The sequence below is a fragment of the Mesoplodon densirostris genome, chromosome 13 (genome assembly GCF_025265405.1).
Source record: "Mesoplodon densirostris isolate mMesDen1 chromosome 13, mMesDen1 primary haplotype, whole genome shotgun sequence".
Classification (NCBI taxonomy): Eukaryota; Metazoa; Chordata; class Mammalia; order Artiodactyla; family Ziphiidae; genus Mesoplodon; species Mesoplodon densirostris.
The window spans coordinates 92,046,818-92,074,126 of NC_082673.1; the positions used below are offsets into that span (position 1 = coordinate 92,046,818).

A 27,309-nucleotide genomic window follows, 5' to 3' on the forward strand; every position below is an offset into this window, starting at 1 on the left:
AGGGCCCGGGTTCAATCCCTGGTCAGGGAACTAGGGTCCCACAAGCCGCAGGGCACGGCAAAAACAAACAAGCAAAAACACAAAAAACCACTAGGTTAAACATAAAAACGCCCGTGGCTCCCCGTGGCGCCAGAACAAAGCCCACGCCCCACCCCATGGGTCTCTTGAGCAGCTCAAACCACGCTGGCCCTCCTGGCCGCCACACGCAGTGGACCAGCTCCTCCCTGGCCCGCCAGACTCCGTTGCTGCTCTTATACTACCTCTCCATGCCCGTGATGTCCATCTCTGCCACCAGACTGTCGGCCCTCATGGGCAGGACGATGGCGTGACCGACTCCCTCTGCTTCTGCCAGAGGAGCCAGAGGTCAGCTGTGGGGTTGAGGGCTGCTCAATCCTGGCAGACACACAGGGCACAGGACGATCAAGCTACCTTGCAGCTTGGAAACTGGGAGCCATAATGAGTGGTCCCTGCGCCGGCCGGAAACGCTGGACAGCGAAGCAGGCAGTGCCAGAGCGGAGAGGGGTGGAGGGGGTCACACCTTTATTGATAATCTACTCACCAAATCCGCGTCCTGCGCACCCCCGTCTCCCCCGCACCGCCTGGCCTCACTGGCCTTCCTCCGGGTAGGTTCAGGATCTCCCCAAGGCGCCTTTGCCTGCAGCGTCACATTCACGGTCTCCTTCGACTGGGAGACGGGAAGAGCCCGACCCGGGGACGGACTTCCCAGAGATGGTGCTCTTCTGTGAGGCGACACGCAATGAGGACCGCGAAGGGGCCCAGGAATCCAGGCGTGGCGGGGCCAGGGACGGGACTCGGGAGCCTGGGCGCGACAGGGTCAAGGACGGGACCCTGGAGCTCGCGTGCGACGGATTCTGGCATGGGACCCGTGATCCCGCCTTCAAAGGGGCCAGCGACAGGACCCTGGAGCCAACACGCGACGGGGCCAATGACGGGACCCAGGGAACCGCGAGCTTCGACAGCAACGGTGGGGCCCAAGAGGCCGCGCGCCACGAGACCTGAGACGGGTTCCGGGAGGCCGAGACTGATGGGACCCGGGAGGTCGCGCGCGACTGGATCGTGGTGGAGGCGAAGGACTCGGGGTGCGAGGCGGCCAGCGGCGATTGCCAAAGCGGCGGGCCCTCGGGGCCCCGGCGCAGCCAGCAGTGCACGCGCGCCACGGCCCGCATGTCCTCGTGCTCACGTCGCAGCTGCTCACGCTGCTCCAGCAACTGGCGCCGCGCGTCGTGCAGCACCTGGGCCCGGCGTTGCAGCCGCAGCAGCTCCTGCCGCAGGTGCCCATTGTCCTCTCTGATGGCCTGTGTGTGCGCGATGAGCGCGCGCGCCGCCTCCCGCTCCGCGCGCCGCGCCAGGGACTGCACGCGCTGGCGCGCCTCGCGCTCGAAGGCTGCTTTGTCCTCCAGGAAACGCCGCTTCACGCGGTGGAGCAGCTGCATGTGCTCCACGCGCATATGCAGCAGCTCGCGCTCCAGCGCTCGGATCCGGGCCAGCTGCTCCAGCTGCAGCTCCTGCGGCGGGGCCGCGGGTCAGCGCCGGTCCGCGGCGTGCACCCACCTCGCCCTGCCCGCGCCCGGCCCTCCCGCGGGGGCGCGCACTGGCCTTGTAGGGCTGCAGCTCCTGCACCTGTCGCGCCATCTGCGCCGCGCGCGCCTCCATCTCCAGCAGCTGCGCGCACACGCCCTCCTCACGCCCGCGGTAGAGCGACGCCAGCTCAGCGCGCTGCCGGTGGATCTGCGTCAGGTCCACGCGGTTCTGCTCCTCCAGCCGGACGACGGCGTTGGCGCAGCGCTGCGCGCGCCTGCTCACGTAGCTGGCGTAGAGCCGGCTCTCCTCGCGCAGGCGCTGCGCCTCGCAGTCCAGGAAGGCGTTCTCCTGCAGCACCTGGTCGACGCGCTCCTCGCAGGCGTCCAGCTGCTCCGAGAGCAGTTTGTATTCTCGCTGCAAGTACTGAGCGCTCTCCGACAGCGGCGGCTCGGTGCCCTCTCCCGCCGCGCCAGACCGGCCCCCGGCGCTCGGCCCGCGCTTTCTCTTGGGCACCATGGCTCGAGGCCTCCAGCCCGCTCCTCCAGCTCAGCCCTTCCCCTCGACCAGCCCGAAGATTCTGGCGGGGTTCTCGCGTCTCAGGGTCACGAGGTTGGGAGAGGCAGAATCAGGAGTTTGGAGTCAATCAAGGGTCAGGGCATCGTCGCTTACCTTTACTAGGGGGCTCCTTCAGGACCTTGGCCGTCCGTCGGGGTTTGTCCACCTTTAGCTGTGTTGGCGGTCAGCCGAACGGTCTCCCTGGAAACAGAACTTAGCCGCCCTCCCCAGCTCGCGCCCCGTTGCTTGCGCAACGGCCCGACTCCCCTTCCTCCGTTCCCCGCAACTCCCTCACTCGAAGTCTGTGCGTGACGGCCTGTGTGCGCGTCTGGCAGAGGTCGGACCCCAGACGGGCAGCACTTCGGATTTCCCCGGAGGACGATGCTGGGCTGGCTTCCGAATCTAACACACCCAGCAGCAGCCGGAGTAGCCCCCACTCTCCACGTGCCAGACTTGGGCCCTTTGAAGCCTCTCCACCGGTGGGCTTTTCCCCCAGGTGTCCCCATATGGGGAGAGGCTTCGCCAAGTTCCTGGCCTCCTCCACCACACGCACACACGCGCGCGCACACACACACACACACACACACACGTGTGAAATCCCGATATGTCTTGTCGGGACAGAGCGCTTCCCCACAGCTTTTCGTCGCTCCGGGAACCCTAGTTTTCCTCGAAGCAGTTTGTGATTCCTTTTTCTCCTTTTGGAGCCCTCGTGGGAGTTAGGGTTACTGGGAAGGTCGAGCTCATTCGGATGCCACCCCCTAGTCCAGCGGGTTTCCCTCTGGGATTTCCTCTCTGAGGCTTCTAAGCCCGCCCGTGAGGCACCTGTTCAGTTCACACCAGCGACCTGGGCTTGATCGGCTTCGCTTCCCAGCCGGCCAGTATGGCTGGTCCAGCCTCCCATCCTGTCTGATGCCTTTGACAAGTAACTTAAATCTATACCTATTTCGGTCCTGTCATCATATAGTTGGGTTTCTATCCAGGTCTGTCAACATTTGCTGCAAGATGGACAGATTCAAGAATTGCTGACTTGTAACTTTGTGAGGAGCGCGGTTTAGGAAACCACGTGTGTAGGAAGGCGCAGTGTTGAAAACGGTCTTAGGAGGTCTGGCTGGACTTGGTCTAGTTAGCGACACCTGCACCAAAGATGTGGCGGAGCCTCTTAAAATTAGGAACACATTTGAGGCATTTTCCTCCTTATAAAAATGTATTTTGTAAATAAAAATAAAATGACATAAACTTCAAGACAATGCAGAATTTCCGTTTGTTTTCACATTAAACATTTTTAAAGAAACGCTGAATCATAAACTCCTAAAACAGCATCTGAGTGTTGGCCTTAAATGATGTGGGCTTCTTACAGAAAACTGGGCAAAGCCCAAGTAGAACCAGGGGAAGAATCAGCCATGATCCCGCAGTCCCATTTGGGACCGTTTGGGACCGCTCCTTCTCCTGGCCTGGCATTCCAGACGGGGTCTCTCTGCCTGCAGGGGCAGCCACCAACGCTCTCCACCTCGCCACCCTCAGGCCCTCCCGGGGCCACTGTCCCTAATTGACAGATTGCGAAACAGACAGCGAGAGGTCGGGGCCTGCTCTCAAGGCCGGGCCGGTCCTCCGCAGTCTCGGACCCTGTTCCTTCCCAGAGCACACCGCACCGGGGGCCGCCCCTGCCCCTCCCGGGCCCCTGCGCCGCACACATCTGTCGCGGGAGCGTCTAGGTCGACCTGGGTCTTTTAATTTCTGTTTCGATGCAAGGCAACCGATGGGCAGAGGTTTTTAAATTTTAAGTCGTCCGGGCGTGCCGATTCCCCGGCGAGGTGTCCTCGCGTTAAAGCTCATAAACGCCTCCTCCCAGAAGACGTGTGGCGAGCGTTTCGTTCTCCTCTGTCTCTGGATTCCTCGGACCGGGTTCTTCCCGGCGCTGCGATTCCCGATTACGCAATCCGGGTGGAATCGAAAGTGGAGTCCTGAGGGAAGCCGCGTCCCCCGCCGCGTCCCCCGCCCCGCCCCGCCCCCAGCCCCGGTCCTGGCTTTCTCTCACTGTGTTGGGAAAGCGGTGCCTGGTGTCCACCAGGTCCCACCGCCGCCCACGGGAGACGGAACTCACCTCCAAGGGCCCAGATTCAAAGCCAAGTGTTACTCTTGATACTTCTCCCCACCCTTGGGGTCCTTCCCCCTTCCCTTCGTGAATGGCGTGGGGGTCTTTGTCCCTCCCGGGGCCGAGGCTACAGTACCCTCAGACTCGGGCCGGGAGGCGTCTGGAGGGTCACTCATCTCTTGGCAGGGACACCGAGCTGGAAAGACACCGGGAGGGAGAGGGCCAGCAGTCTGCTCAGCCTCTGGCAAGGCTGCCCCCCTCCCGTCCCCCTTCTCCTCCCAGCGCGGCCCCTTCCCCGCCGCGGGCTCTGCTAGGGGCCTGCGAGGACCTGGAAGGCTGCCGCAGAGTGTCCCACCGGCTTGTTCCTGGGATGCTGCTCTGACCACTCAGCCCCTGCCCCCAACCCTGGACAGGCCGCCGGAGGGCACACCTTCCTGCCCTCGCTTGCTGTTCCTTCTGCCTCGGAGCCCTCCCTACTGAGCTCCAGAGACTTGGGGTTTGCGCCCCTTCCCAGGAGTCCCAGCGGGGTTGGGCTGTGTGTCTGACCCCGGGGGGGGTGAGCACTTCCAGCGGCCTCTGCTCTCATTTCACAGGCGGAGAAACAGGCACAGAGTGAGTTGCCCCAGGACTCCGGAAAGCTCTGGGTCTGTGACTTGGACCTTGGTGGGCTCTTCCCACTGTGTGCACTGCCTCTCTGGCGGAGTCCTCTCCTGTCCCTGCCCTGTGCCCTGGGGCAAAGGAAGGAGCCAGCTGCTTTTATTGAATCCCACTCCACCACAGCCTGAGGCCACATGGCCAATGCCTATGACCCTTCCACCTGCCAAGGCCAAGTGGACCTGTGGAGGTGGGGGTGAGTTCAGGTGATGCCAGAGACCCTGTCCTTGGAGCTCAGCCCCCGTGGGAGCCTGAGACCCACAGAGGTGGCCAGATGCTGAACAGAGGTCAGACAGAGGGACACTGGGGGCCTGGCAGTAGGGCTGCCTCAGCCCCACCCCGGTACCTTGTCCCTGGATCAGAAGCGCAGCGCTGATGGCGATCACCATGGCAAAGGGGAGGATGGGCAGGAATGTGAGTGAGGGCCAGGACAGCCTGTCTATCCAGTGCGTCCTCTGGCTGAGGTCAAGCCCTGGAGAGCCCAGACCCGGCTGTTCTCTGTGCCCTGGGCAGGACCCAAGTCTGTACCCTCCCCTATATCCCAGCTTGTGTGCTGCCTGCAGACCTGCCCCACCCCCTCCCCTCATCCTAACGTAAGCTGGCCCTGGGCCGGGCATTCAGCGAGGACCCTTCCTCACGTGGCGGCCCCTCCACAGCCAAGTACCTTGGAATCGGTGCCAGACCCACACCAGGCTCATGGTCAGCCCCAGGTGGAAGGACCAGATCCAGGCCACGATGTGTGTCAGTTCCCACAGCCATGGCTACCCCTGGAGGAAGTGCCCTCTCCAGACGCGGTGCAGTGAGGGACACGGTGGCACTGCCACCCGAGTCCCATGAGCCAAGGCAGGCGGGAGCCGGCGGGAGCCCCGGGGTGCGTGTGTGTGCCGAGCACGTGAGGGTCGGCTGGGGCTCTGTGGTGATGCTGCTGCAGTGAGCCGGGCCCTGGCCTCGTCAGGGTCAGCGGGGTCGCAGCTTCGGGGAGAGGTTTCGTTGGAGCCCAGGGTCTGTGGGCTTGGCTCCCTGGTCCTCCCTGAGTGGCCAGACCGGGGCAGCTGGGCCACGGGGTGTGGTCCAGGTTGGTCTGCGTGCCCCCCTCCCAGGGGTGCTCACCTACCTCTGTTTGTGAGGAAGAGGATGACAAACAGAAGGATGCCCAGAGTCCAGAGCCCTGCGCAGGCCCCGATGGCGATGCCAGCGCCCGCCTCCACGGGCTGGCCCAGAGATGCCCCTGAGAGACAGCCACGAGGGGGTACCCAGCTGGGGGGCGCGCCTCCTGGGGGCCCCCCGTTTCCAAATCTGGGCCCATGATCTAGAGACAACCACAGCTACAACCCTCAGGTGCTCTCCTGGGAGGGGCCCAGGCAGGTGCCTGGAGTGACCTGGCGTACCTGGGTCCATAGCCCACGCTGGGAGCAGGAGAGAGGGGAGCCCAACTTCGGAGACCCAGGTGCAGGGGAGCACAGCAGGCCCACCCCACAGGGTCGGGGGCTGCACCGGAAACAGGGTGGGCGGTGGGCTACACTGTGACACACATGGGGACACAGCTGATATCTACTCAGACTTGGACACTGAGGGGGAGGAAGGGGCGGGGCCCATACACGGACCTGACACACAGGGAGGGGCAGGGCCCATACTCAGACGTGACACTCTGCCGTCTGGGAGGTGGGGTCCCTGTGAGTTGGTCTCCAGGGTCATAAGGAGGCTGGTGATGGATGAAGCAAGTTTAGGCCAAATCGTTTCAGCCTGGAGGGTTTGACCTGCCACACGCCCGCTGCCCCTAACTGTGGGCCTCCTGGATGAGGCCATCCACACTGCACATGCTCTCCCCATGGGTCAGCTAAAAAGTAAATGCACAGCCCACTTCTTTTCCAGGCATAATAAATACCCCGAGTCAATAATGCACTCAGAACTAAGGTTCACTAAGGTGAAGGTTACAACTGCATGCAATAAAACTGTCAACTGACAACTGATGAGAAAATAAAAACTTGACAAAATGTATATCTGCAAGGACATCTGGAAAAGGGAAAGTTGGACTGGGTAGAAATAATGGCCCCAAGAGAAAACACATAATAGCAGATTTAAAAATAAATGGATGAATCAAATGTCCACTGAAAATTTGATTTAATAATTAAGTAAATGTAATGAAGTTCATGCTGCAGAATTCCTTTTTTGCTGAAATTCACTGATTTGGGGATAACTCTGCTTAGGGCCACGTTCTTGGTGGCAGAATGGCAGGGTTGAGACCTCCTTTGGCTGCGGGTTCCTGGGGGACGGCAGGGAGAAGAGGGGCTGGGCAGCTGTCACACGTCCCTGCTGCTCCAGGGGCCAGAGGTCCCACTGCCCTCAGCAGCTGCGTTGCACTGCTCCGCGCCCCGCCTCACCAGGCCCCGCTCTTGTCGATTGAGTTTACCAAGGCTCCCACTTGCCGTTCCGGCTGCCGCAGCTGGGGGACGGCCAGCGGTGCCTTCCGAGTCAAGCGTGCCGCCCTTCCTGGCCTCTCGGCCCCGCTCCTCACCTCGGACCCTCCGTGGTGAGTCCAGCTGTCATCCCTTCAGCCTGTCCAAGTGGCTATCAGTCCTTCGTCCATTTCCATCGATGGGCCTTCTGTTCTCCTCTCCGTCCTTGTGGGCATAGAGTTTTTCAGTTTATCTTTATGTTTTGTGTGTGTGTGTGTGTGTGTGTGTGTGGTACGCGGGCCTCTCACTGTTGTGGCCTCTCCTGTTGCGGAGCACAGGCTCCGGACGCGCAGGCTCAGAGGCCACGGCTCACGGGCCCAGCCGCTCCGCGGCATGTGGGATCTTCCCGGACCGGGGCACGAACCCGTGTCCCCTGCATCGGCAGGCGGACCCTCAACCACGGTGCCACCAGGGAAGCCCTCTATGTTTATTACTGATTATATCTGGGGAATACTCCCACTCGTTCAATGGACGTGCCATCTCGTCTAAGTTACCAAAGGTATTGGCGGGAGGCTGTTGGCAATAAACCCTTGTTTTCAATGTTTGAAGGATTTGGTAGGAAAGTAGTCTTTCATTCCTGACGCTCGTAATTCCTCTGTTAGTTTTCTGATTTTATGTTTTTTTTGTTTGTTTGTTTGTTTGTTTTTGCCGTATGCGGGCCTCTCACTGCTGTGGCCTCCCCCGTTGCGGAGCACAGGCTCCGGACGCGCAGGCTCCGGACGCGCAGGCTCAGCGGCCATGGCTCACGGGCCCAGCCGCTCCGCAGCATATGGGATCCTCCCAGACCGGGGCACGAACCCGTATCCCCTGCATCGGCAGGCGGACCCTCAACCACTTGCGCCACCAGGGAGGCCCTTATGTTTATTTTTTATGTTCTGTCTCAGTCTTCTTGATGACAAGATGTCAATAATATGAAAACATTTTTCACAGAACATTTAATTACATCCTCTTCCCATCAATGCACGAGTCATTTAATGATGATCATATCAGCCATTTCCATTGGCAGGAGGCTTTCCACTAAAGGCTCCAGTGGTTTCCACGGTACCATGTTTCTCACCAGATTTAGTTCATTTCCAGCCTGAAGAATCACCTCTTCTGTTTGGCCACCCTTCTAATTTTTTAACACTGGTTCCACTTTAACTGTACCCAGCTTCTCATTTGTAATATGCTCTGTATGCTTTCTATACACTACATTTTTAGGGATTGGTTCAAGAACTCTAGATTCACATTTTTTCCCCTTTGAGTACATTAATGATGTCATTGCTTTTCCTTCTGGTTTGATTTTTTTTTTCTGATAAAAACTCTGCAGTTATGCTTATTTTTGTTCCTCTGCATGTAAATTTCTTTGGTTACTTTTAGTATTTTTTCTTTATCACTGTTTTTCAGCAATTTAGTTATGAGTTCCTTTGTGTTTTTCCTACCTGGGTTTCAGTTAAATTCCTGGATCTGTGAATATATAATTTTTTCTTTAAATTTGCAAATATTTCAGCCATTACTTTCTCAAACATACTTTCTGCAACCCCCTTTTGTTGACACTGTCCCACAGGTCAGTGAGGTTTTTTTTTTTCCTGTGGGTTTCAATTTGGATAGTTTATATTGCTGTGTATTTGAGTTCACTGATCATTTTTTCTGCTGTGTCCATCCAATGAGTTTTTCATTTCAGATATTTTATTTTTCAGCTCTAAAAATTCCATTTGGTTCTTTTTAATAATTTTCCTCTCTTATTTCACTATATTCATGCTTTCTTTATATCCATGAGCATATTTATAGTAGCTGTTTTTAAAGTCATTGCCAATTCCATCATCTCTGTCATTTATGGGGCTGGTTCTATCAGCTTATTTTTCTCCTGGATACGGCTCCCATTTTCCTGCTTCCTCCCAAGCCTTGTAACTTCTTTCTTTTTTTTTAGGTGAAATCACATAACATAAAATTAACCATATTGAAGTATACACATTAGTGGTATTTGTATAACCATCACTTCTATGTAGTTACAAAACATTTTCATCACCCCAAAAAGGAACCCTGTACCCATTAAGCAGTCACTACCCATCTCCCCTCCCCTCAACCCCTGGGAACCACCAACCTGCTTTCTCCGTCTATGGAGGTACTTTTTCTGAATATTTCATTTAAGTGGACTCATATAATATGTGACTTCTTCTATCTGACTTATTTCAATTAGCATAATGTTTCCAAGGCTCATCCACATTGGAGCACATATCAGTACTTCATTCTTTTTTAAGGCTGAATTATATTCTATTGTCTGTATAGATAATATTTTCTTTATCCATTCATCAGCTGATGGACATTTGTGTTGTTTTCACCTTTTGGCTTTTGTGAATAGGCTGTTGTGAACACTTGTGTACAAGTATTTGTTTGAATATCTGTTTTCAGTTATTTTGGATATATACCCAGAAGTGGAATTGCTGGATCGTATGGTAATTCTATCTTTAACTTTTCGAGGAATTGCCAAACAGTTTTCCACAGCAGCTGCACCATTTTACATCCCACCAGCACTGTATGAGAGTTCTGAGTTCTCTCCATCCTTGCCAAGACTGTTTTTTTAAAGTCATCCTAGTGACTGAGTGTGACCTCATATGTCTTGGTTGCATTTCCCAGATTGCTAATGACGTTGAGCATCCTTTCCTGGGGTGTTGACCATTTGTATATCTTCTTTGGAGATATGTCTATTCAAATCCTTTGTCCATAATTTTATTTATTTTTTTGTTGTAAATGTTTTATTTGCTTAACAATATATCTTCAGTAACTTTTTCAGGGCAGTATATATAGATATAATATTATAAAACACATTACTAGCTATGTGGGATTCTATATATAATAATAGCTGTATAGCATAATTGAAGTATGATTCATGTAACCAGTCTGATACTGATGAACACTTACATTGTCACCAACTTTTCCCTACTAAGACAATGCTACCAAAAACTATTTTTGCCTGCTTGTGAGATTTTTGTATGACAAATTCCTTTTGAATCAAACGATACATGCATTATACATTTTTTTATAGAGATTGCCAAATTGTTAGTGAGCTACAAGAGAACAAAGATAATAATACCAAGAAAACAGCACGTGAACAAAACAAGAATTTCAACGAGACAGAAATAATAAAAAAGAACCAAACAGAAATTGTGGTGCTGAGGAATACACTAGAAATGAAGAATTAAAAACCCAGTGGAGAACTTCAACAGCAGACTTGATCAATCAGAAAAATGAATTACTGAATTTCAAGCCAAGTCACTTGAGCTAGAGGAGGACAGTGGTCCATGGGGCTCATTGCAGATAACATGGAGGCAACGTCCGCAAGCCAGAAGGGTGCCCCAGAGGCAGCGTCGGGGCCACGCGCGTGGCAGGGAGGCCTGGGCTTTCGCCTTCCTCTGGTTCCTAAGAAGCTGGCCAGCAGTGAGTGCAGGAGCGGCAGAGCAGAGGTGTAGGCTTCAGCACATCTTCCTCCCCCGCTTCAGCCTGAGCTGGGGATGTCCAGGTCACCCAGGTGGCTGGAAAGGGGGTCAGCTGCCCAAGCATGGGAATTCTCTTCACTAGGATATGGAGACTCTTCAAGCACCAGAAGCACATATTGTTGGGGTGGATAGTGCAAGGAAAGTATCATCCTTTACCGATTTCCTGTGAATGAAATTGTACATACATCTCCTTCCAATCCGCTTTCTCATTGGCTCCTTCCAAACCAAGGGCTTAAAGCTGTGACTGACATTTTTCTCATCATAAGTCCTCTTGGGACATTGTATAGCCTGTGTATAAACTAAACTCCAGACTTGATTCAAATTTCACCAGTTTTCCCACTGCTGTCCTTTTTCAGTTCCAGAATCCAGTCCACGGTGCCTTTATTTATCATACCTCCTTAGTGTTCTCTGGTGCGTGACAATTTCTGTCTTCCTTTGCTTTTCATGACCTCATTTACGTAGTCTCCTCTTGATGTACTCATAGGTTGTTTCCAGTTTTTCACTATTGCAAGCAATACTGCCATGAACTTTCTTGTATATTTTGTACAATGTGCTAGTATTTCTATGTGACTAAAAGCTTTCAGGTCCTTCTAGCTCTGATTTTTTTCATATTCCTGTTTACAGATGAGGATGCTGCAGAGTTGCAAAGTTCTGTCACTTGTCCATTGTCACACAGTGAGTCCGTGCCAGAATTGGGATTAGAGGCTCCACTTCTTGACTACTAGTTGACTCAGTGCTCTATTACATATCACTGGGAAATTATTCTTGTAAAAAATTATATCCTCTAGAAAGATCATTCAGCATGCTATATAAAATCATATGACGAAGCATCTTCTTCACTATATCTATCAAAAATATTTATTGGGACCTAAGAATAGGGCACTCTATGAATACTATAGGAGATGCTGAAAGATACAGAAAGTAGTTTTTTCCTTCAAAGAACTTGCGAATTTAGTTCTGCACATAATATTCATTAACTTAACAAATGCTTATTGGGCTTCCCTGGTGGCACAGCGGTCAAGAATCCACCTGCCAATGCAGGGGACACAGGTTCGAGCCCTGGTCGGGGAAGATCCCTCCAGCTTCGCCCACCGCCCCCTGCTGATACCTTGGTCTCCATCCCAGGGCTCCAGCCACACGGGGTCTCCTTGTGGTTCCAACGCGCCAGGCACACTCCCACTCGGGGCCTTTGCCTAGCTGTCCCGTCGATGCTCTTCTTCCAACGTCCAAGGGGTTGTGCTCCCACTTCCTTCCCTGGCTAACCCCCGCCCGTCAGCCCCCTTACCTGGCTTCCTTTTTCTTTTTTTTTAAAAAGAACATTCAGTCAACTTAATTTTTTTTATTTTTATTTATTTTATTTTTTGCTGTACGCGGGCCTCTCACTGTTGTGGCCTCTCCCGTTGCGGAGCACAGACTTCGGACGCACAGGCTCAGCGGCCATGGCTCACGGGCCCAACTGCTCCGCAGCATGTGGGATCTTCCCAGGCCGGGGCACGAACCCGTGTCCCCTGCTTCGGCAAGCGGACTCTCAACCACTGCGCCACCAGGGAAGCCCCTGGCTTCCTTTTTCTGCAAGGCTCTGGTCGCCCTCTGGCGCTTGACCTCTGCGCACTGCAGCCCCCTCTCAGCCAGTCTCATAGACTCTCACCCCCTCCAGGTTTGCTCTCCCAGCCGCTTGCCGGGACCCCCGCCCTGGAACTAACCTCCCGTTTCCTGGCGGTGCCTCAGCACCTGCCTAGTTCAAGCGCTAGCACCCTCTGGGGATGGCCCGGCCCCTGCCGCCAAATACCCAAGGAGTGGAGGGGCTGTCTGCGAATGACACCCTAACCGTCGGCACCCCTTTAGCAGAGACCGGAGAAGCAAGGCGGGAGGAAAGAGCGTCCCAGGCGGTGGGCACGGCACGTGCAAAGGCCCGGATTGGTGGAGAGGTTCTGGAGGCTGCAGCAGGCTCCTTGGGCGCAGGTGGGGCGGGGGGCGGAGGGCGGAGGGCGGAGGGGGGCACCTTCTGGGCTCTGGCCTGGGCCACGCGGAATACCAGTCGGCAAGGCGGCGAGGGTCCGGGGGCGGTGCCGAGGGGGCGGGACTGCGGGGTGGGGCTCCACGGCAGCACCGGATTGGGCGGGGCTTGGGCTGCAGACCCCGCTCTGCCCCGCCCCGGCGCAGGCGCAGGGAGGGCTCCGCCATCGGTTCCCAAGGCAACCGGTTTCAACAGTTCGAGCCCAGCTCGTGTCTGGAGGCCTTCTGGCGCCCACCAGCCGGCATGTGCGCCGCCGAGATGGACCGTCACGTTGCCCAGCGATACCTGCTCAAGCGGCGGCTCGGGAAGGGGGTGAGCTCGGGGAGGTGCCCGGGCGTCCGCCGGACTAGGCCACCTGCAGGGCGTGGGCAGGGCCAGTCGGAGGACTGTGGCCTTCCACTCTGCCAGGGACTCCTGGAGGCGGACGTGCGGCTCCCGGTGCACGAAGGAGCCCAGCTCTCGGCCACCGAGTATCGCAGCCGCCTCTATCAGGTGCTCCGGCCCGCGACCCCCATCATCCCCCGTGCACACACCCTCTAGGCCTCCCCTGCCCCAGCGACCCCCAACCCCCTGACGCCCACCCCGCGCACCTCCGAGCGCCCCTCGCCTCTCGCAGATGATCCTGGAGCGCAGGGGTAACGGCCGCGTCCCGAGAGAGACGGGCCTGGGCGTTGTCCCCACGCCCCCGGCGCCCCCGCTCAAACCCAGAGCCGCGGCCAAGCTGCCCTCGGGCTCGCCTGCGCGGCAGCCCGGACGCCGGCCTCGAAGTAACCCCGGTCACGTCCCCGAGCACGGTGTGTGGTCTGGCGGCCGCCCGCGCGGAGCTGCTGGGGTCCCCGCCGTGTGGGACCACCAACCGTCAGCAGCGCGGGACCCCTAACTCCGGGACTTGATCTTCCGACCCCACAGATGTCCCCGGCGGAGCCAAGGACCCTCCCAGGCAGAGCTCGGCCCCCCTGCACCAGCCTCCGCCCCCAGGAGGTCTTGGGAGAGGGAAAGGGCCCCGCTGGACGACGGCAGGGCTCCCCTCGGCATCCTGCTGGGTAGGTCGTGGGAAGGGGGGCACAGGCGGACCCCTCCCGCAGATCCTTCGCGACGGAGCCAGTGATCCTGCGACACGCCTCTTCCCAGGTGAAGCCCAGCGGGAGGGGGGCGGCGCCCTCCTTGACCTCGCAGGCCGCCGCCCAGGTGGCCGTGCAGGCCTTGATCCGGAGTGACCGGAACGGAACCCGGGCCGTTCGGGCCGTGGTGGCTACGCGGCCGGCGGGCGACCGGTGAGCCCGCGCCCCTCCCGCCCTCCCCTCCCTTCCATCTTCCTTCCCCGTCCCCCGTCCGCTTCCCTCGCCTCTGGGCGCTCCCTCCACGCCTCCTACGATGGTCCTCGTCTGCTTGCTGGTTCCTCCCCGGCCTCCCCGGAGGCCCGGCCGCAGGATGTTCAGCGCCTCGGCCTCGCAGGAGGCCCAGGGGGCCGCGCGGGCCGCGCTCGGGGGCTACTCCCAAGCCTACGGGCCCGTCTGCCGCTCGGCGCTGGGCTGCCTGCCCCTGCTCCCCGGACCCCGCGCCTGAGCCGCCTTATGGGTCTTCAACCGGCCGTCCCCGGCGCCCAGCCCCGCGCCCCTCCCCCAGTCCCTGGATTGCCCCTCCTCCAGGCCGCCCCCCCACCCCGCCCGAGGCCCCAGCGCTCTCCACCCACCTTTTCCCCAACCCGCCCTCTCCTGGGCACATGTGCGTTCTGGAGCTCGTCCAGGCCTCTCTGGGGGGCGTAGACGAGGCTCACCCTCCAGCCTCACTCACCTTCTCCAATACAGTGCGGTGTGTCCCAGCCTGCCAAGCCAACCTGCCTCCTCGGCTTCCTGCAGCCCAGCCCTCTTCGAGGACAGAGCCCTTGAGAAGCCTCGTGGGCGCCATAGGCTGTCACCCTGGGCTCCTGTCTGGTCACCTGTGTCCACAGCAGGCCTGCCTGGTGCTTGAGCACGTCAGATCCCAGCTGGCTGGGGCTGCTGCAGGCCGTCCCCAGGGTGGTCCTGGCAGGAGAGGCTCTTGTGTAGTGCATCTGTTGCCTGGGTGCAAGCTACCATGTGACACTTGTGGCCTTGAGCCAGAGCAGGAAAAGGGACAAGATGGGGCGGCGCCCCTGACCGTAGTCATTGTCAGTCACCCCAGCCCATGCCCCACCAGCACAGTGACGGGCACCCAGTCTGTCTCCAGGCCTTGGTTGGGGGAGGGGGAGAACAGCTGGAAATGTCTTGTGGGGCTCAGGGCCCCCTCCTCTGGTCACCACCGGGCAAAGGGCCTGGTGCGAGCCCAGGCCGGGGGTGTGCCGGCCAAGGAGGTGGGAGAGGCCCAGCGGCGCTGAGATGTCTCCTGGTCCCATGCATGCCTCACACCGCGTCTGACCCTGGGCAGCGGTCAGGACACAGGGAGGCCACTTCCCGGCTGCCTGGCAGGAGGAGTTCACAGCCTAAGGGGTTCGGCCTGTGCGGTGATGCCGTGAGCAGGAAGCTCTGCCCTACTGTCAAAGACATGGGCTGCTGCGGGGGAAGGGCGAGACTTGGGCAAGGAGAGCTGGGCAGAGGGTGGACCCAGACCTGGCAGCTCCAAGAGAGACTCAGAGGCAGAGAGAACAGGGCTTGGGGGAAGGCCAAGGATGGGACCACCACAGTTCTGGCTTGGAGGTGAGCTATTCACAAGATGGGGACTGCCCAAGGGGCAGTTGTTTGCATTTCTAGAGCCTGAGGCATAGCCCCAAGTGATAAACAAGGGGGACAAATGAGACTGTAGGATGAATGCCACTGCCCAGAAAGGGGCAGGGGGCCCAAGAAGTCCAGCCCTAAGTGCAGAGGCAGTGTTGCTGGGACTGGAGGGCCAGGGAGGCCCAAACAACTGGGCAAGTGGCTGCTTGGCACCCAGGCTAGGGGAAGCCCCAGGTCGATGGGAGCTTCGAGACGAGGCCTAGAAGTGTCTGCTGGGCTAGGCAACCAGGGGCTGTGCCTACACAGGGCCAGGCAGTGGCAAGGATGGGCAGTAGGCAGCTAAGTGTGGCAGTGAAGTGAGGCCTGCACAGGAAGGGGCTGAGAGGTGGAAGGGGTCCGTGTTGGCTAGAAGATGCGGGTAGAGGTATGGCGGCATAGAGGGGGAGGGGTCTTTAGTACACTCAACAGGGATGGGTGGGGGTGTCCAGAGGGAATCTGAGAAGGTCATAAGGCTAAAGGTCGCAATATACAACATATAATTATACACACACACACACATATTTGGGAACATGCTGGAATATTTTGTGCATTGTTTTATTAACACCAAAATGTGCAGAATCACATTTGAGGAGATGTCTTATTGAGCACGATGTGCAGGATGCAAATGGCAGGCTCTGAGGGCCTCTGGCCTCTCCCTGGGCAGAACCTCCATTTCCTGCCGGCGCCTCCCTCAGCGTTAGGCCCGGCCAGGTCTGCTAAGAACAGCTGTGCACCAGGCCAGGTAAAACCAAACTCGTCAACAAGCACGTCAACACCCAGAAATGCTCCAGCTTGTCCGGCTCCCCAGTGACCTTTTCCATTCGAACCAAAGTCTCTGCTGTTACCCTACCTGGGTGGTGGCTGTGCAAACAGACTGCGAGCCGCCGGGGGGCAGGAGTCCCCCTACCCCACCCCCCTCCCTTCTCCAGCTGCTCAGTCACAACTGCTGCCTGACTCAGCAGTCTTGTTCCTTAAATCCTTTCTCAGCCAGAGCAAGTGGGGTTCCTTATACTTGAAAAAGAAAAAAAGCCTACTTAAAAAGAAAGAGCACAAACACTAACTTAACAGTACCAGCACCTACTGTGGGGGGCTTTCTAAGCATTTGGTGCCCAAATGTGTCATTCCAGATCTACTGTCCGGAGGTAAAAAAAAGATACAAGAAAGCTAAGTGGGGGGCTTCCCTGGTGGCGCGGTGGTTGAGAGTCCGCCTGCCGATGCAGGGGACACGGGTTCGTGCCCCGGTCCGGGAGGATCCCACATACCGCGGAGCGGCTGGGCCCGTGAGCCATGGCCGCTGAGCCTGCGCGTCCGGAGCCTGTGCTCCGCCGCGGGAGAGGCCACAACGGTGAGAGGCCCGCGTACCGCAAAAAAAAAAAAAAAAAAGCTAAGTGGGGAGCCTTGGACAGATTTTTGGGGGGTTGGTGACAAAGGTGGAAAGAATGCAGAACAGGGTGGAGCTGGGGTCTGCTGGGCACCTGCAGGGCAAGGACCACTCCCACCTCACGGGGCATGGAGACCCCTCAGAGCAGTGGGCTGGGGCTCAGGTGCCACTGCACCTCGTCCTCTGCCCTCACAGAACAAGAGCTCCGCATCCAGCCCCTTTCTCCGGCGTGGCTGTCGATGGCACCTGTGAACACGCGTCTGCCAGGGACCTTTGTGAGGGTAGCACCCACCTGACTACTGTGCCGCAAAGCCTGGCGCCCTCACTCCTCACTGGCAGCCCGCGGGAGCAGCACCCACAGTCCTCAACAGGGCAGCCCCTCGGGGGCCACCTCCCCACGCTGAAGGGATGGGCCACCAGGAGAGGTGCCGGGAGGGTGGAAAGGGGCAGGGCAGGAAGTGAACCCGGCGACCTAGGTGGGGAGGACAGGTCCTGAGAAGGTGGGAGGCCTTGAGAGAGGATGGGGCTGCCAGGCACAGAGGAGAGGCCACAGCACAGCCAGAAGGCCATGAGCAGAGGGGACCCCTGAGACACAGACACCCTGAGACACAAGGACCCCAGAGAATGGGGGACTGAGGCACAGAGGCGGGCCCCCTGAAAGATGGGGGACTGAGGCACAGAGAGATGGGTCCCTGAGGCAATCCAAAGGGGACCTGAAGCCCAAAGAAATGGTGGAGTCAGACGCAGAAGAAGGTCGGGTGGCACTGAGGGTCCAGAGACTGAGGTGTGAGAAGAGCGGGAACTGGGGGAGTAGGGCCAGGGGCAGCTAGGGGCTGGAGCCCCTAGGGAGGAGAGGCCAAGGGGCAAGAGGCAGGGAGGACCACCAGGTGAGCCTCAAGTGGAGCCAAGCTCTGGCTGCGCTCAGCCAGGTTCCGAAGGCTTTGGCTGAGGACCAGGGGCTCTGCCGGACCGTGATGCCGGCGCCCCGACCTGGGCTGGTGGGCCAGGAGACTCACTTCTTGCTTTTGAACGTACCCAGGAGCTTGGGCATGAACTTGCCCACCTTGCTGTCCCTGGTGTCCTCTGCCGGGCCCTCCCCGGCCCCCGGGCCCCCGGGCTCCTCCTTTTTGCAGAAGACCTCGAAGCGGCTGTAGACGCGCTTCTCTTTGCGCATGCTCTCCATGCGGCGCAGCAGGCGGTCGCGCTCCTCTGCGCTGGCTGGCAGCGTGCGGTTCAGCCGGCCCTGGGTCCCCAGGCTGTCTGAGAGGAAGATGGCAGAACATTTGTCCTTGTCGGACATGTCAGGGGCCTGGCCGCCGGCAGCTGGAGGGTGGCCCAGCTCAGGGCTGCTCTGGGTCGGGGTCGGCGCGGGGACTCCGCGGTGCTTCTGGCCGTGGGCGCTGATCTGCCCCAGGATGGCTTTCGTGTCATCCCGCAGGTTGCTGCTGTACAAGGCATTGGCCGTGGCCGAGGCCACGCGCGCCCGCGGGCCCCGCTCATCTCCTGTGACAGCCTCGGTGCTGTCAGCCCGGCCTGGCGACGGCCGCCGGGGGCTCTCAGGTTGCCCATTCTCCTGTGGCACCGGGACGCTGCCCTCATCCTCCGCGCGCCGCTCACCCTTGGGGCTCAGCAGCTGCCGCAGCCGCGCAGAGCCCCTGCGTAGGATCTCCATGGGGCCACCAGGTGCCTCCTCTGTGGGCCCGGTCTTTGGAGACTCCCCGGAGAAGGGGAGGGGGAGGCTGCCCCTGTGCTCCGGCACAGGGGGCACCGGGGGCACCGGGCTCCCCCTGCGCTCAGGGCAGGCGGAAGCGGGACTCCCCTTCTGCTCGGTAAATCCCGTGGTGGGCCTGTCTCCGCTGCTGGGAAACCCTGCAGTGGGACTTCCCTTCCGCTCGGGGTAAGCTGACGTGGGGCCCCCTTTTGGCTCAGAGTGGGGCGGCTGGTGCGCCCCGGGCCCCTCTGCGGGGGGGTTGTCCCGCCCTTGCGGGGAGGTGGAGCGGCCCTGGGTGGAGAGGAAGCAGGAGGGCAGCCGGTCAGCGCCACTGCTGCTCCCGCCCAGTGTGTCCAGCAGCTGCGTGGCGGTGAGAGCGGCGGCTCCCGGCTGCTGCTCAGCCTCCTGGTGCAGCTGCTGCGTGAAGGAGTCGCGCAGGTCTAGCAGGCAGCTTTCGAGGCTGCGGTGCTCGCTCCCACCGCCCCCAGGTGCCGACACCTCCTCCCGCCACGCCTGGGACAGGATAGTCTTGCTGTGGCTGGCGACCGTGACCGCTGCCCCCAGGCCGCCGGCGTGCCGCGTCGGGCCCTTGTATTTCTCCAGGAGCTCGGCCACCTTGGTGGAGACAGCAGAGCGCACGGCCTTGCCACCGGACGCCGGCATCTCGCTCACCACCTGCTCCATGGTGGCCGCGGCAGCTCCGCCCGTGCCCTCCGCCTGTGACGCGCTGAAGATGAGCGAGGAACGCAGCCGCGAGCTGCGCTGGACCAGCGGGTTCACGCGCAAGCGGAACGAGTCCTGCTTGGCCAGGCCTGCCTCCAGGCCCTCGGGCTCGGAGCCGTCGCCACCACCGCTGCCGGAGCCCGGGAAGGACGTGGGCGCTCGGAAGCTCGAGGTCGGCAGGTCCCCGGCGGCCACCCGGTCCCCAGAAACCAACACGTCGTCTTCATAGGCCTCGGACTCCATGGGTGCGGGCAGGCCCTCGTCGCCAGCGTCCTCACCGTGACAGCTGCTCAGGTAGGAGGCGAGGCGCCAGTGCCGCAGTCCCGCCCGCCCCTCGGGCCGGCCTCTGCGCTCTGGCTCTGGCTTGGGCACAGTCTCTGGGCCTAGCCTCGTCACCGCTTGGCAAGGGAAGCGCTGGCCCAGGTTGGGGCACGGGGCCCCGGCCGGTTCCAGACCGCGGCGCCCGGGCCCGAAGGCAGGGTCAGAGCCATAGCGCACCTCCCGTGAGGCACTGGATGGCACGTAGTCCAGCCGCTGGTGTCCGTCCGGGCCAAGCTCCAGAAAGCGTTGCCCGGCGCCCAGCGCGAAGTCGTCATGGTCCGCGAAGCCAGGGTGGCCAGTGCGCAGCTTCTCGCACAGGCCCTGTGGGCGCGCTGCTGCAAGCTGTGGATCCCACTGGTAGTGCTGCTGGTAGAGCTGGTCGCGGTGGAAGTGGCTGGTCTGGAAGCGGACGTCATCACCGTGGCCGAGGAATGTCTGCCGCGACACCTGTCGCGCGGCGGCGAAATTCTCCACGGCTCCCGTGCCGTCGGCGGCCGCGTAGCTGTGCCTTTTGAAGGCGTCCATCTCTTGGTGCCGCGCCTGAAAGAAGCCCCGCGGGCCCAAGAGCTCCCCGCCTGGTCCGGCCTCGGCGTCCAGATGCCGCGACAGTGGCCACAGCCCCGCGTGTGGCTCCAGGGCGCCCCCCGGCATCCGCGGTGACTCCTCTCGGCGGAAGGGCGACAGGAAGTGGCGGTCAGGGTCGAGGAATGAGGGGAAGCCCAGGCCTTCTTCCCGAGGCGGTGGGAACAGGAGGTGGGCTCGTTTGGGTAAGGAGAAAGGGGACAACACCCCGGTCACCAGGCCACCCATGAGGGGCCCAGCCCCCACGTATGGAGACAGGGCGTAGGCGTCCATGCGGGCCAGCGCCCCGGCGGCGGGAACCAGCGGCTCGGACTGTGCGAAGAGGATGCGGAATTCCTCGTCGAAGCTGGAGACCAGCTCGCCCTGGAACACGTGGGCCAGACTCCGGTGGATCTTCTCAAAGGACCACATAAAGCTGGGAGCAGGGTGGGGCCAGTCAGAGGGAGGGGGCGAGGCCAGTCAGGGGAAAGGGAGGGGCCAGGGTTAGAGGGAAGGGGTGGGGCCGAGTAATAACCCAGGCCAGGCAGGGGCAGGACGGGGTGGAGCTGTGTCAGGGGCTCCAGGAGGAGGGCTTCTGGAGGGGAGGCCCTTTAATGGGGAGGGGCTGGGGCTGGGGGGGCAACGGGGCTGCGCGCACCTGTAGCTCCCACTCATCACCACGGCGCAATCCACTAGGAGGAACTTCTCCCTCACGTGGCCCTTGAAGGACTTCCCAGTACGGCAGTAGTAGGTGGGGCCCGCCACAGTGCGCACACGGAGGAACTGGGGCGGGAGAGGCATTATGTCTCTGGAGAGGGATCTTAGCCCTTCCCTCCCGGCCACCCCTCCCCACCCTCCGGTCACTCACGTCCACGTGGTGCAGGTTGACGTGGCACTTGTCGGCCATGTCCAGGAAGTGCTGTGCGTTCACCTCATCTAGGAGGATGTAGACCGGGATGCGGCGCGCAGCGGCCTCCAGCACTTCACTGAGAAGGTCCACGTCGGTGAACATGTCCATCACCACGGCCACCACCTGCGGGGGGTCGAATCAGAGGCGGTTGTCTCTGGATGCCAACAATGGCTACTAGCCCATCCCAGGGGAGAGTGGGGCCCTGTCATGGAATGGGGGTCAGAAGGAAGGGGGCTGTCAGAGGGGATATGGGGCTGCTGGACTGCTAGGTGGCCCATGATGGAGCCTGAGGCAGGCACAGGGCCTGCAGCCTTTTGGGGGCGGGCTGTCCTTCAGCTAGGGGCGGGTGTTCAGCCCAGGGCAGAGAGCCCTGATGGCGCAGGGGGCAAGGCAGATGAGGCCCCCAAAACCCCTCTGCCTTACAGACGGCTGAGCTCCAAGGACCCCAGGGCAGGTATCAGGGCTGAGCCCCAGGCTCCATTTCTGACCCTGGGAGAGGGTTGCCACGGGGGGGCGGGGGGCAGAGGGCAGAGGCAGGGGTCTTTAGTGTCTGAACCTGCTGCCTTAAGGTCCATGGTTTAACAGCCTCCCTTTGCTATTTGCCAACTGTTTGGGGTGCTGAGGGCACAGGGGTAAGAAGCTGTCAGCTAGGTCAGGGCAGAACTAGAGAGAATTCTCTGAACAGTAAAGCCAGGCAAGGAGGGACCCCAACCATCCCAGAGCCCCTGAGTTTCTGGGCACTGGCCGTGACCGTGGGCAAGCAAACCTGTGCAGTCTGCAGCTTGCAATAACCAAACCCCTGATGACCCGGGAAGAAGTCTGCCAGGGAGCCCTCATTACAGCTTGAAGCCTGGAGAGGCCTGGCCAGCCAGCCCTGGCCCCACCCTTGCCCCCTAAGCTGGGCATGCTGATACTCCTCCTTCACCCTCACACTCCTACTCATGCTTCAAGGTCCAGCTCAGGCCGCCCTTCCCCACTGCCTGCTGAGCCTGGGACAGCACACCTGCTGGGCAGAGCGGATCATCCTTCGAGCTTCATCCTTGATGCAGGGGCTGTCAGGCGGCGGTGGCTGCACCAGCGTGGTGACCTCAGTGCCCTGGAGGCCGAAGGTCAGGGGCCAGCCCAGGTCGAGTTCAGGCACTGCCTGGTCCGAGTTCACAGGCCAGTAGGTGCCCGAGGAGCCATCGAAGTCCACGTTGGGGGGGCTGCCTTCGGGGGGCTCGAGGGCAACGTGCTGCGGGTCCCGCAGGTGGCGGCGCACGTGCTCCAGCTCCTCAGGGCACAGGAAGGCAGGTGCTCCCTCGGACGCTAGGAAGCGGCTATAGGCCTCTGGCCCACCCTCAGCCAGTGCATCCACTGCCAGGCGGTAATATTCTTTGTAGTGGGGTGGCAGGTACCCGGGTGCCAGTGGGTTATCCCCCTGCGAGGAGCTCTGGGAGCGACGGGCCATGTTGGGGCCAGGGACCTGGGGGGAGGGCAGGGAGACGCGTTACAGGGGCAGGGGCTCTGGGTGTCCCCACACACACATGTGGACACGCATCATGGAAGGGGCTGTCAGTGACCTTGCGTAGGCTGTGGAGTTCAGCCTGTGCCTGGAGGTCTCCCAGGGCACCCCCAGAACCCAGCATGCCCCCTAGCTGGGGGAATATCAGAACGCCCCGACACAGGCATCGCGGCTGTCTCTCGTCGCTCTGGCCGTACTGGCCAGGCCCCTGCTTTCACCAGGAGCCAGGGAGCACCTGGTGCCCCAGCTTCCCGCCAGGGGCTCTGGCTCCACACAAACCCCACTCAGGTTACCTTATGGCCTCTGTGGACCCCTCCCTCCATTAAAAAAAAGAAACATTAATGATATTTTATGATAGTTGGAATAAAGAAAATATAATCCAGGCTTTACTGTTATATTTACTTTTTTCTTCTGATTTTATGACATGAATGCATTTGCGTGGCCCCTGGCACTGTGCGTGCTGGACGAGCTGGGCCGCTGCCTGGGTGTCTTTGCCCCCAGTGCCAGCCAGGGGAACCTGGGCTGCTCCCTGGGCCTCTCTGGCCTGTTACCTCCACTGTAAAATGCACCTGTCTCAGCCATAAAGAAGAAGGAAATTTTGTCATTTGCAGCAACGTGGATGAACTTGAAGGGCATTATGCTAAGTGAAATGTCAGAGAAAAACAAATACTGTGTGATATCACTTGTACGTAGAACCTAAAAGAAATACAACAAACTAGTGAATATAATAAAGAAGGAGACTCAGATATGGGGGAGGAGGAGGTACAAAGTATTGGGTGTACGATGGGCCCAAGGATGCCTTGTACAACGGGGGGAATAGAGCCGATAGTTTGCAGTAACTGTAAATGGAGTATAACCTTTAAAAATTGTATTAAAACTTTTTTTTTTTTAATGCAGCTGTCAGGGTCGACCCGATGGCACACCTGGCCCAGGACACAGAGCTTGTCCTGGGACGCAGCGTTAAGCCCCATCCACAGACCCTGGCCACTCCTGCACCTGCCCTACAGGGTCACACACCCTGAGCCCCACAATCCACTCGCTGACCTCTCAGCCCGCCGAACCCAGACCCCTGTCCACCATCCCGTCTCAGACACCTCCCTGGGCCACATCCCAGGCGCCAGCCCTCCCAGAGGCCTGTAATCCTGGCAGGAGCTTGGAGGCCTGTCCCTGCCAAGCCCGGCCCTGTGTGGCAGCAGCAGCCTTTCCAAGCTTCTGGTCACTGCCTGGCTCCCTGCCGCACTCCGGAGGAAGTCAGAGCCCTTTGCGGCGGCCACTGGGCTTGTCCTGGGCTCCAAAGGTACCTCTCCACCTTCACCGCTCACCCCAACTTCACAACATCAGCCATGCCCCACTGGCTCCACTCCAGCCCACCTGCTTCCAAAGGGCCCGCACGCAGGCCTGGCCTGGGTAGAAGCAGTCATTGGTCCTGGAAGGCCAGGTGGGGGTCTTTATTTGGCTCCCAGAGCCCATCTCCCTGGGGTTCCCTGAACTACCTGGATGCTCAGCCCCCTAGCCTGGAAGGAGGGTCCGCTGGAAGCCAATCCTGCCTAGCCTGTGGCTTCCTGAACATCGGTCCTGGCTGGGGAGGCGGTTCTGCCAGACAACCCAGAGTGCCCCCCGCCCCCCCCACCCCCTGCAGGTGCAGCTGGACGATGCTGACTGGATGGGGTCCATGGCCCGCTGGAGACTGCTGCCTGAGAAAGTTGGGGGGTCAGGATGACCTGGGGAACCTCTCCTGCCTACCTTCCCTGGGAGGTGACAGGCTACTGAAGGTGACATGGAGGTGGGGGTGGGGCATACCCGTGTGTCTGTCATTCAGTCACACCTGGCGGAGATGCTACTTGGTCTGATTGTCTGAGGAAAAGCTGCTCTGCCGTGCTTTAGAGGGGGCGCCGTCCCCTGACTGTATCTGGTTACATACAGCCTCATAGTACCAGGACCAGACTGAGGCTGTGCACACGCGGGTATGAGGTGTGGGCCTGTTTGTACTAGGTTTTCACCCTGTACCTGTTTCGGGGGGGGAGGGGGGTCACACTGTATCTTTTTTTTTAATTTAATTTTTATTGGACTATAGTTGCTTTACTGTATTGTGTTAGCTTCTACTGCACAGCAAAATGAATCAGCCACACGTACACATATATCCCCTCCACTCAGGACACTAAGTGTGTTAGGTAGAGCCCCCTGTGCTATAGATACGTTCCCATCAGTCGTCTATTTTATACGTAGCATCAGTAGTGTATATGTGTCAATCCCAATCTCCCAATTCCTCCCACACCCCCTCACACTGCGGGGGACCCCCGTATCTGGCAGCAGGGTGTGTGTGTGATCTCGAACTGTATGTGACTGGGGCGGGGGGCGCTATCCCGCTGACAGCCTTTGAGAGTGCTGCTTCCCAAGCCGGGGAGACCTGCTAGAAGTGAGGTCATCCCCTCCTATGTCACTGGGGAAGGGAATCAACACGAAAGGTCCAGGCTGCATGCAGTGGGGGGACAGGGGATCCCAGGTGGGCAAGGAACCTTCTCATCCGACAGGACTGGTCAGGAAGGGGCACCCGTAGACAGTGAGCCCGCCAGGTGGCCCTGCCCTGGCCCACACAGCTCTACCCACGATCCTGAAACCCTTATTCCTTTGCCTGTTTCCTCTCATGGGTCTGCACACCCCTGAACTGTGGACCGGGCAGGGGCCACTCCCAGCCAGCTGTGGAGAAGCCAGCAGCGCGCCTCCCCTCACACAGGCCTACCAAATGCCTGCCCTAAGGGAGGGAGGGGCTCTTATCCCACCCAGGCCGATGACTCAGAAGGAATCCCGCTCTTTGGCAGCTGACCTCTGACCTCTGACACAGCGACAAAGCCTCCAGGCATGGCCCTCAGGGCTCTAGTGGGCTCCCTTACCAGGGGCCTCCACCGGAAGTCTTTCCCACAGGGCAGGCCTGGGGTTTTATCCGGAGGGAAGGATCTGGGGCGAGCGCACAAGGTAGACAGACCCTGCGCCAGGCAGACAGAGGCATTAGGCTGAGGGGAGGAGGATGGGGGTGAGATCCCGGCAGGGGAGGCTCATGGTCTGGAAGTGGGTGAGCTGCAGTTTTCCGGTGCACACTGCAGGGCCAAATGGGGTTACTGAACCCCAGGGAGTTAGGTTGACGGGGCCGGGTGTCCCATCCACCCACCCAAGTCCAGGGACTTGGGCGCCAGGGAATCGGGGCCTTCTGCTCTCCCTGAACCTACGGAGGGAACTAGACCGAGCCCTGGTCACTCGGGCCACCCACAGGCCATGACGGCCTAGAAGGGGCGCCCCAGGGAAGGGTCCAGGCCAGGCCCGGCACCCTCTCCGGACTCCAGCTAGGCCGCGAGGGCGGGAGCAAGTCGGGCCAGCCTGGCTCGACCCGGGCCCGGCGCCTCTTCCCGCTCGGCTCCTCCTCGGCCGGCGTCGAGCGAGGGCGCCCGCGTCAAGACCGGCACACGCGGCCGCGGCGCCCCCTCGCCCCCAGCTCGGGCAGACCCGCCCGACCCCCGTGCACGCGGCCGCGCCTGCGCTCCCACCGCCCCGCCCTGGGTTGCGAGGACCCAGCCCAGGTGCCGGCCGGCGGGCCGCCCAGGTGAGGCCGCGCGGTGGGGGGCGCCGGTGGTGCCGACCCCGCCCCACCCCGCCGGCCCGGCCGCGGCCACCCCCTCCCGCGCGCCCCGCCCGGCTGAAGCCCGGGGAGAGGGCCCTACCTGGCCAGGTGCGCGGGGTCTCGGGACAAGGGCAGCAGGATCCGACCGCCGCCCAGCGGCCTCGCGGTCCGGTCGGTCCGGCAGCCACTCCCTGCCGCGGCCCGCCCGCCGCGCGGCCTGATTCACGCTCCCGCCCCCGCCCCGCCCGCCGTCCCTGCCGCCTGCCTGCCCGGGCAGCACCTGGGGGCGGAGCGGCCCCACCCGCGGCGCGCCCGCATTCCTCCGCCGGCCGCCCGCCCGCCGCCGCCCCCGGGACCCCCGCCCGCGCCCCGGCTCCCCCGGACCCCCGCCCGCGCCACGGGCCCGGCCGTGTCCCCCGGCGGCGCAACCCGGGAACCCGGCCCGCTACCCCCGGAGACCGCTAAGGCCCCGACTTCCAGGGCCCCGCGCCCCCAGGCGCCCATCTGTTCGCCGAAGCCTTAGGTCCCTGAGCCTGACCCCTGAACCCTCGCCCCGGAAGTCAGGGTGACTCGAAGTTCCGGCTCAGTCGCTAGGAAACGGGCCAGCCCCACGCGGGGGGCGGCGCTTCTGGCCTCGCCTACTGGCTGCGGAAGCCAGGTGAAGCAGGTGAGACGGTGGGGGCGGCGCCGAGCCCCGGGCAGGGCAGGGCAGGGCCTGGGGACCCGTGAGCACAGGAGCCCCGCACCACACCCGGACGTCCCCCACCCCGACGCCCGCACAGAGACGCCCCCATACTCGGATGCCCATAAGTACCTGGGACCCCCCCCCCCCGGGCACACAGGGACCCTGACCGCAGATCCCCGACACACGCCGACCCCACACACGTATAGGAAAAGCACTGCACCCAAGGGACCTTCATTCCCACGCGTGTGGACATCACCCCACACCAGTCCCCTCCCAGACCGATCCCGGCACCGAGCCCCCTCCACATAATTGGACCCCACTGGCACGCTCACGCGTAACAGACCCTGACTGCACGGGGTCCTCTGCACACACCTGT

The 27,309-nt window shown here is 60.4% G+C and overlaps 3 protein-coding genes across 5 annotated transcripts; 1 reads left to right on the plus strand and 2 right to left on the minus strand.

The window, feature by feature from the left end:
* Positions 1 to 629: 629 nt before the first annotated feature.
* CCDC166 (coiled-coil domain containing 166) lies at positions 630 to 2,058 on the minus strand. Its single transcript, XM_060115488.1, has 2 exons — positions 1,618 to 2,058; positions 630 to 1,526 (listed from the first exon to the last, which is right to left on the minus strand). The coding sequence occupies exons 1-2, from the start codon at positions 2,056 to 2,058 to the stop codon at positions 630 to 632; spliced, it is 1,338 nt and encodes a 445-aa protein (XP_059971471.1).
* A 4,613-nt stretch (positions 2,059 to 6,671) lies between these two features.
* Positions 6,672 to 14,358, plus strand: MAPK15 (mitogen-activated protein kinase 15). The gene is made up of 7 exons (XM_060115744.1): positions 6,672 to 6,675; positions 7,166 to 7,373; positions 12,738 to 13,284; positions 13,409 to 13,586; positions 13,702 to 13,835; positions 13,924 to 14,051; positions 14,187 to 14,358. The coding sequence occupies exons 1-7, from the start codon at positions 6,672 to 6,674 to the stop codon at positions 14,356 to 14,358; spliced, it is 1,371 nt and encodes a 456-aa protein (XP_059971727.1).
* A 1,687-nt stretch (positions 14,359 to 16,045) lies between these two features.
* FAM83H (family with sequence similarity 83 member H) lies at positions 16,046 to 26,472 on the minus strand. 3 transcript variants are annotated; one of them, XM_060115881.1, is made up of 5 exons: positions 26,349 to 26,472; positions 22,135 to 22,596; positions 21,090 to 21,254; positions 20,880 to 21,004; positions 16,046 to 20,657 (listed from the first exon to the last, which is right to left on the minus strand). In XM_060115881.1, exons 2-5 carry the CDS (start codon positions 22,579 to 22,581, stop codon positions 17,918 to 17,920), a joined length of 3,477 nt encoding a protein of 1,158 aa, XP_059971864.1. In that variant the 5' UTR covers positions 22,582 to 22,596; positions 26,349 to 26,472; the 3' UTR covers positions 16,046 to 17,917. The 3 variants fall into 3 exon arrangements, with proteins under 3 accessions (XP_059971864.1, XP_059971865.1, XP_059971866.1); XM_060115882.1 differs by lacking the exon at positions 26,349 to 26,472 and adding an exon at positions 23,038 to 26,080; XM_060115883.1 differs by lacking the exons at positions 22,135 to 22,596; positions 26,349 to 26,472 and having other exon boundaries at positions 20,880 to 21,029; positions 21,090 to 21,168.
* Positions 26,473 to 27,309: the final 837 nt, after the last annotated feature.